This window comes from Sceloporus undulatus, chromosome 1 (assembly GCF_019175285.1).
Source record: "Sceloporus undulatus isolate JIND9_A2432 ecotype Alabama chromosome 1, SceUnd_v1.1, whole genome shotgun sequence".
In the NCBI taxonomy this organism is placed as follows: Eukaryota; Metazoa; Chordata; class Lepidosauria; order Squamata; family Phrynosomatidae; genus Sceloporus; species Sceloporus undulatus.
The window spans coordinates 192,024,405-192,033,950 of record NC_056522.1 but is presented as its reverse complement, the minus strand read 5'-3'; the positions used below and the strand labels follow the sequence as shown (position 1 = coordinate 192,033,950).

The window sequence follows — 9,546 nt, the reverse complement described above, 5'->3', positions numbered from 1 at the left end:
GCCCTTCATGATTGCATGCTGGTAAGTCTTCCACCTTCAAATATAGGCTAAAGATAACTGATTAAAAATGCTGGACATATCACCACTTCCTCTTCAGTGAAATAACAGATACAGTGGTTATATATTTACATGTAATACATAAGCAAATCAGGCAGATAACTTGCTGGTTTTGTATTACACACAGAGGCACATAAAATGATACATTACTTATTGTAAGACAAAAAGGATATATAATGAGTTATGCTTTGAGAAATCAGCTATGATAGCTCTCTAGACAACGTTCATTAGCTGGAACCTTGGGGGACTTCAATTCATCTAGTATCAACTAGTATAGACCAATTGAATCAATTATTCTTATATAAGAGGTAACTTACTATTTGGCAGTCATGTCAATGGGTCTAGTCTAGCTGGTGATAGCAGTTGGACCTAGTCTTTCAATACATTGTAGCTGTCTAGGAACATGCATTCATAACATTTCTTCTGGAGAGGCCTAAGTATATGCAGAATTCAGATGTCCTTTAGGGCAAATGCCAAGGTTTACTCCTGCTTCTGCAGACCTACTTGCTATTAAAAAAAGAAAAGAATAAAAGGGAAGGCATCCTTGGTGACCTGGCATTCTGAATTAGGCAAGACACTTGTATTCACCACTAGATTTCTCCAGAATGCTTCTGATCCCCAGAGACATTATGGTCTATATTGAAGCAGCCTCATAAATCCCCCTCCCTGATACAGAAAGTGTTATATCCACCATAATCTTAAATATCCCAAAGACATGCTGGAGAAATTAAGGTGGTATCTATGCCTTGCATGGTCCTCTTTGGAAAGCTGAATTAATATGTTGCTCTGTATCTCCACTGTTCTCTACCCCATGGTAAATTTGTGGGAGGGATAGTGTACCAAGGCATTCCCTGACATCCAGTCTGACACCAGCCTTGCAAGTCCACTTCAGATACTACACAGATGAGACACTTGTTGCTGAGTAGTGTGCATGGATGTGGATGAATTGCAAAATGTCTCCCATTATGGAGAACTGTCTTTCACCACAGTGATGCTACCTGCATAAGAAACTTGCCTGGCTATTTCAGATGGTGAGAGGCCATCAATAGTGGTTGAGTCTAAATCTATCCAGATCACATTAAAATATAAGTCAGTCCAAACCAAGAGTTAATTGAGATAACACTGGATTGACCTCAACAGCATATTCACTCAGTTTTCTTCTTTTTCTGGTTCATAGATCAGATGTGTGTATCCAAAGTCAGGCTCAGATCCATTACCTTCTGAAGAGGTGACTGTTGGTAGAAAGGCAACAATGCTTAGCGCTAAAGAGCTTAAAAAGTCTTACAGAGAGCATGAGTGACAGAGTTAAAATAGTTCTGTAGTTTCCTCATCCACCTCCCTGATTTCTCCAATGTGAACTGATACTCTTAGGGATATTTCCACTTCTTCTCTTCCCACCTTCTTCCTTCTCTCTCATCTGCATCCAAAAATAAACCTAGTTTTACCTCTATGTTAGTTTAACACCCTACAAATCTCTTTTATATTAATGGAGTTCCTACAACAAACCCTTTAGTTTGTTCCTTTAAGCCACTGGATTTTGCTCCTTGATCAGGATCTCCAGCCCCTACACCTACCCTTCATTAACTATCCTCCTTGATATCCACACACATTTTTATAAAATATACCTGGATGATACTCTCCAGCAGATGGAAACTAATGCTGTTTTTCCCCTTTTCTTTTCTCAACAGAACACAATTCTGTCTCTTAAAGAGCTTTGTGGACTCCCACCAATCACCAGCTTGAAGCAGTGCATTTTGTCCTTGTCCCCACGACTTCTCAACAGTGACAATGTTTCTTCAGTGACCCTCTCTCTGAAAGACAGCTTTCCTTACCTGGAACCTTTGGGGTCACTAACTGACGTTCAGAAAAAGGTTCTAGCTGCATACAACCAGGTATGAGTTTGTTTGTGCTTAGCTAGACGTTTGCTGCTGAAGGGATGTTGGAATTAGGGAGGGGTGAGCATACTTCTACCAGTGCTTTCACTCATCAGTAAATCTCTTTAGGCCTGGTGAATGCTAAAATCTTAATTTTAGTTTTATGGTGTTTGATGATCAAGTGGTCAGTGTGAGTGTAAGGTTTCAGTAGATGATGGAGATCAAGTCTTGGCTGGCCTTTTAGAGTTGACTCTATCCCATGCGTTTCCTCAGATTTCTTGGAGAGGAGGAGCTGTTACATCAACATCTAGCATTTGGGAAGCATCATTATCTTGCTTACCTTGGCAGCATTTGCATTGCCAAAAGAAGTTCAAGCAGCCCCAGTAGCCATAGGCCTACTATTCCACTTACTACTCTGAGGTCTGCTATAGGGTATGGAATCAGTTTAATGAAGGAGCGAAGGTTTTATAGCATGTAACTGAATGTAGTCTACCCAGTGTGCTGCAGGGGTCCCTGAACCCCTTTGTCTGAAAAAAAAGTCTCAAATGAAGACTCACCTCCTAGAAGCACCCAGATATCACGAATCTCCCATTTTTAGATTCTTTTTTTTTGGGGGGGGGGGTCTGGACCTGAGCCTTTTGAACGGCCCACAGATTTTTTTCCCCCAAAACCAAAAGGGACCAGTTTTGCAGAAATGGGTGGGTGCAGCCTGAAGGACAGGGATTGAAAATCGGCTCAGTGCAGCTCCCTGCCTCTACCCTGGAAACCTGATCCCCATCTTTGATTTAATTCCCCCTCCCAGCCACTGCGGTGTAGTGGTTTGAGCACTGAACTATGACTCTGGAGACTAGGGTTTAAATCTTGGCTCAGCCATGTAAACCTACTAAGCGAACTTGAACAAGTCACACTCTCTCTGCCTCAGAGGACAGCAATGGCAAACCTCCTCTGAAGAAACATGTCAAGAAAACTCCATGATAAGTTCACCTTAGGGTCACCATAAGTTAGGGACAACTTGAAGACACACAACAACAACCACACAACTTGGTAATGATTATATATTTTTCAGTCATTGGAAGAACAGGATCCTATTCTGAATGCGGCATTTTAAAAAGGACATTGAAAACCTGCAGCACATCCAGAGGAGTGTGGGTGGCTTAATGAGTAGTCTAGAAATCACATTTTGTGAAGAATGGCTGAAGCCTACAGAATATTGTGTTCTGGTGAGGGTAGTGGGACAGTGTGGTAGTGGACTTCCAATATCTGCAGGGATGCCACAGAGAAGAATTAGCAGGCTGGTTCTCTTGATATTTCAGGGGATATAATTAGAAAGAATGGCTGGAAACCGTAGATAGCAAATTGTAGGTTGTTCACCAGATGAGTCTTCTTGGCTACCTAGAAGATGGTAGGTTCTCCTGCTGTGGATGAGATTTTGGTAGAAGGCGCTGGACAGCCATTGGTTAGGGATGCTAAACTTACACCCTGCATCGTAGGTCCCTTATAGGTTTAGCAATTGGACTTAATGATCCACCCCCTCCATATTCCCCGATCTTCTTATTCTGAGGACCAGCCCAGATAAGAATGTGAGGACACAAATGGAAAAGAAGCAAAGAAGGTAGATCTGAGAGAAAACGAGCAATGATGACATTCTAACGAAAGCAGATATGTCTGTGGCTTTGGGGCAAGGCTAGTGGAGAAGCACAGAAGAGATGGTGACAATGGGGGCCTTCAAGAAGGGAGACAAACTGTTCAGAATCATTAAAAAGGCTGCAGGGCTGGCCTACCATTAGGTAGGGTGAAGTGGTTACCTCTGTCAGCACAGTTTGATTTTCATGAAAGGATAGCAAATTATTAAAAACTGAATTTACAATTTTGTTTTTTTGTGCCAGGGAGTGGGAGAGGTATGTCATGGCATTTTCTGGCTCAGAAATGAAAATAATTTTAGACCCTGAGTGCCAAGTACTTGTCTGCTGCTCTGGCTTAGGCAGAAAATGGTATTGGGCTGATCAACTGGGTAGCATGGGAACCTCTGGAGGGCCACAGAAATTACCTTGGGGCTGTATACAGTTCACAGCCTACACTTTCTCCATATCTGCATCAAAATGGTAAACTTTTGGAATGCTTAGGTGTATGAAAAACCGAGTTTGTGGGCTTGGATACTTTGTCCTTTCCAGTACACAGTAGCACTTAAAGGATTATTTTATTATATTTTAAATATTTAGACCCATCCAATTTTGTCATGGTTAGCTGAATTAAGAGAAATGTACTTCCGTATGATGATAATGATAGGGAAACCTAGCCACCATAGAAATGTTTCAAGTGCTTTAATAAGTGTCCTTTAAAGTTAGGACTTGAGGTGACTTTCAACCTAGTTCTGTGTGTGTTTATCCAGAAACAAGTAGTTTATTGCTTAGTAAATATACATCAGATTGCAGCCAAACAATGCAACTATAAGCATATTTACTAAAAATAACCATCACTGACTGCCAATTGCCTTGTCTCTGAGCAAACATCATTTGGTTTGGACTGTAAATCAAATTTTCAGATATAATTGATTTCTCCTTAAAAATCACTGTAATCTTTCCAAATGTTTGGTATCTGTCTGTATGTGTATCAAACAGAGGGAGAATGAAGTTTTTTGAATCTCTCTCCTGCTCCATAAAAAAGCACAAAGGAATCCAGTAGCACCTTTGAGACTGATTTATTCTAGCATAGTCTTGCATCTGATGAGATGGACTGAAGTCTTATACTAGACTAAACTGATTACTCATAAAAGGAGCTACTGGATTCTTTTATTTATTTATTTATTTATTGCTAAAACAGACTAGAACGGCTATCTCTCTGAATTTCTGAAATTCTGTATACTACTGAGTTTAGCAGTGCAGGGATTTTTTTTATGCTTCCCACTATGCAACACACACAGGCAGTCTAACAACGTTAGTAGTGATCTCTAAAATAGGATTCTACAGGCATACTATGTCTAGGTAGATGATCTTGGTGCTCTCATATATGTTGAGTTACAACTCCCAATGTTCACTTGTAATCCAACACATCTAGAGATTGAGGAAAGCTGTGATGGACAAAGGCAGATGTGAGTTGATAGATTTTGTTTTTCTGCTCATCTGCATCCACTACCAAACATTGTCACCACTGCTGCCTTTAAAACTTGGCACACAGTCTAAACAGTTGAATTTAAGACGATGATGTAAAACCACTGGGATGTCTCACCCTACAAATCACCTGTGATCATATAGCAAAGGGTATTTCCACCCCCAAAGAGTGTGAGTACACATAAAACTAGAGTTGAAGATACTGTGAATGGAGAGTACACAGATGGATTAGCTGACCCAGTGCAGGCAAGGACAGTAGGTTGGATCCAGACTTAATCAGAATTAAAACATACTGATTGAAATCTGTGTTATTTTTGTATAGGCATACTTTATTAACTAAAGTTCTGTTGATTTTACTTGGTCTTCTGTAGGTAAAACTAAGTTTGACTCCAACTCAGTGACAATACACATTTCAAATTACTTAACTTTTTTCAAGATTTTGTGAACATCTTTCTAGTACAAAGTGATTTTAATTGAATCTGTGATACTTAAGACCCTAAGAGATAATATTTTAATATGTTAAAATATTAAGAGTGGCAGTGGATTCACATGCTTCCCCTCCCTTCCCCTCCCCTCCCACGGCCTCACTTGTTCTCTCATTTACCTGGCAGCCCTGGGAAGCAGGAGGAGATGTAAGGAGCATACTTGCCCATCTTCTTCCTCTGCTGCCATCTTCAGGGAGAGTGCCAGGCATTTCAGAAGGGGCCAGCACCAGATGTAGCACACACACACACACCAGAGTGGGAGGAGGGTTTGACCCAGTGTCTTAAATTCCCTCCCAGGAAGTAAGACAAGCAGAGGAACCTGTTGCCACCATGAGAAGGTTCTCTGTGGTCCCAGTTCACTCCCACTGAACTGGATGGGACCCCTTTAATCTCAAAAACAACACGCTGCCACCACCCATTGATTAACCCGTTACACTCCAGCAATTCATTGGGACACTGCTGGGAACTGCTATTGGTAATTGACAACCGGTGAGGCAGTAGTTGAGCTAAGGCCGTGAAAAGGGGTGTAAAGAGCCTGTATTTAAGGAAAAGGTTTATTCTAAAGTAAAGGACATTAAAGAAACAAAACATGGAGGACAACTGGTCCTCCAGGCACAAATGTAAAGTATCAATTACAAAATTATAATCGTAGCAACAGCAAATACATTTCTATACAACTTATCAGTGTACTTAAGCACTCCCTAAGCGATTTACAATGTGTAAGATAAATGGCCCCAACATGTAGGCTATTCATTTTAGCAACCTTGGAAGGAAGCCATGCTAAATCAACCCTGAGCCTCTGGCTGGTATCGAACTCACAACCTTGTGGTTTGCGAATGAATGGCTGCATTAGACATTTAACCACTGCATCGCCAGGGCTCCTGTCATGTCAGCCAGACGTAACATACTCCAAACCTGACACCCTGACTAATACAGAGACAAAACCACAGACTGAGACCTTGCTTTCCCTCAGGCTTTCTCTCGTGTAACATCTCCTCAGCACCCCTCAGAAAGTTATCCACCAATGGCCATCTGATTGGGTGGCTGCCTTCACAACACCAGTGGTGTAATTCTCCTCATAAAGAACAGCCCCCCCCCAGTTAACTCTTTGTTAGCTGGGGAGAAGGCCCTGATAAATGGAGGGACTCCCATTTATCACACACCGCTCCCCTGGGATGTCACCTGGTGCAATCCGCACCCCACGCCTCCGATTGGTGCCACTGCACATGAATGGATTTTCACTCCTACCGCAGGACTTCCTATTGTTCTTTTCCCTTCTACAGCTTAGCTTCTTTCTCTCCCTACCCCCAAATCTGTCCCAGCTTTCAAGAGCAGATTTCAGAGGCAAGCTGGGGGAAGGACTATCTGCCCTGCTGGTGATTTCCATACTCCTGATGGACACACAGGCCTTGGATACTACCTTAAGCAGACACAGGATTGTTAGTAGAGGCACAACTGTGTTTGCTCATTTGAAAACATTCAAGATACTGACAGCCCTAAGTTTGTAATTGTTTTCTGCTTCCATTTCCAGCTGATGCTGTATCTTGCATTTCTGCCAAGCTGTCAAGATCATGTTGATCTGACATAAAACAAATGCCTATTGAATTTCTCCTATCATTTCTCATTTAGTTTGTTATAGAATGGGGCACCTTTTACAGGAATGAATGAGCAAGGTTTTTTGAATACATGCTGAGAGAAAGAGAGAGTGGGAGAGAGAGAAGGAGGAGAAGAAGACAAAGATGGTAAAAGAAACAACCTTTTTATTATTATATTCCCACACAGATGATTCAAGAGAGCAAATTCTTAATAGAAACAGCAGACACTGTTCATGCCAAGATTGTCCAATGCCAGAAAGCAGGTAACCCTTTTTAATTTTCTTGAAGGGACTTTGGGGATGATGGTTGTTCCAAATCTGTTGCTTTGCTACAGTTGCCCAAACCAAACATTAGAGATACTACATTCCATTTTGCTGTTGAAAGTCAAAGTTAAGCTATGCCATGATAGCCATTCATGAAACCAAGGAGGTGTAGTTCTCAGTGCCAGAAGAGTGAGAGTGTGCAGCCATTCGAGGAGTTACATCTTAAAGATGGGCAAAGGGAAAGTTAAGAAAATGGCCTTATGAGGATGGGATGAGTGTTCCTACACAACTAATGCTGCTATGATGCTGTGGCATACCCCCCAAAACAGTTGAAAAGCATATGCAGAAGGGCATGTGATAGGATACATACTCTACATACTGTACAGAAGGTCCCAAGTTCAATCCTCACGATTTCTGTATAGAGCCTTGGAAGATTGTGGAAAATTGCTGCCAATTGCATAGGCAGAACAGGCAAAAGGACTAATGGTGCTTAATTAATAACTGAAAGTGAAGACTTCTGGAGCCATCTGGGCACTCCGGGGTGTGTGTCATCTAAACGCCATGCTGCCAGAGCAGCTGGAAGTCACCCCTGTCTGCTTCTCTACTTCGAGCCCATGTCACAAAGCCTTACTCATTTTCAATTCAAATTTTTATTTTCAAAACCACAAATAAAATAAGTTTCAAAGGCTATAAGCTATAGCAAAGAGTAAAACTAGTTTAATCAGATAACTAAATAATTTGTTGTTGAGGCCACAGGTAAAATAACATCAAGCAAAATGATTATTAGATGATAATCTAACACGAGTGTTACTAAAATTCTGGTTGACCAGTAATAGAACTTTCTTTTGTATCACCCATTTATTATAATTTGAAGACAAGAGGCCTGCTATGTGGCCAGACTGATAGAGGTTTAACTGTCGAGGCAAACGTTTAAGTAACATGTTCTCAGTTATACAGCAAAAAGAAAAAGTAGTATGAAATGCTCCGTGTTTCCTCACAACTTGACAGAAGCAGCACCTTAAGATTTCAGGAAGCATAGCAGTGTCTTTCCTTTAAAACCAACATAGATAGGAAGATTAATTTGGTAATTAACGAATATATTGAAAGACTAACATTACCCATAACTAAATAGTAGTTGAATGATATGGCAGAGTGGTTAGAGTGTTAAACTAGGACTTTGGAGGCAATGGTTTCAATACCCACTTGACCATGAAAAATCATTGGGTGACCTTGGGTAAATCACATTATCTCAGCTTCAGAAGAATACCTAATTTGCCTTAGGGTTGCCATAAGTCAGATATGACTTGAAGGCACATAACATGCAGATGCTCTGGGTCTCAGAGCATCATCCTCCCACTACTCATTTGTAAGTCATTATTTTCAATTTCCAGCAGACAGAGTCATAACATCCTGAAGATCAGATAGCTTCTTCCACTTGATCCTAATAGGCAAGAAAGAAAAAACAGACCCTGGCTCCCCTGTGAGAGGGGCTGGCCCACCACCTTGGAAGTCAGTATTCTTCCTGCCTACACTCCTAGTAGGACACATTTTTTGATCCAGACAAACTTCTTTGTCTTTGTGAGGAATTATCTAGCATCCTTTCCTGCAAAGTCTCCTGGCTTCCCTACCCACAGCATTCCCCAGTTCCCTGCGGGGGAGCAGAGTCCCTTGATTGCCGAAGTGGATGTTGGTGGAGGAGGCCAGATTGGTGGCCGATGAGCCATCCCCTCTCAGGTCGCACTTCGGGGAGAACTGAACTCCATGGCAGATTGGCTGAGCAGGACAGACATCCATCAGGGAGAATGGAGCCATTATGGCTGAGGAGAGCATAGTTTTAAGAAATCCTGGACATGGTCTTGGGGTGTCTTTAGGGGCAGGTCCTCCATGTGTACCCAGCCTGGCTTCAGCTTCACACTTGGAGATTGAGTGACAGATGTTAGATCGCTGCGGATATTCTCCAGAGGTGGTGGAGTCCATTGTCTCTTCCAGGTGTTTATCCATGGACCAGATCTATGAATACACCTTCAGGGCATGCTGCAGATGGTGCAAGCTCAAGCACATGGACTATCTCAGGTTGACTTTCTCCAGGATGGCATGGGATGCGGCTTACATCCCAATACAGTCAAGAGGTACTGGCCACAATTACATCTATTTTGCCTCCTAGG

General features: G+C 41.9%; 1 protein-coding gene across 5 annotated transcripts in view; it reads left to right on the top strand.

Annotated features, from left to right (window-relative positions):
- PLCL1 (phospholipase C like 1 (inactive)) overlaps positions 1 to 9,546 on the top strand; it is a 241,815-nt gene that overhangs the window by 201,732 nt on the left and 30,537 nt on the right. For all 5 annotated transcript variants that reach the window (XM_042444824.1, XM_042444825.1, XM_042444822.1 and 2 more), the window contains exons 3-4: positions 1,746 to 1,949; positions 7,306 to 7,381. In XM_042444824.1, coding sequence (XP_042300758.1) covers positions 1,746 to 1,949; positions 7,306 to 7,381 — 280 coding nt within the window. The remainder of the gene's footprint in view (positions 1 to 1,745; positions 1,950 to 7,305; positions 7,382 to 9,546) is intronic.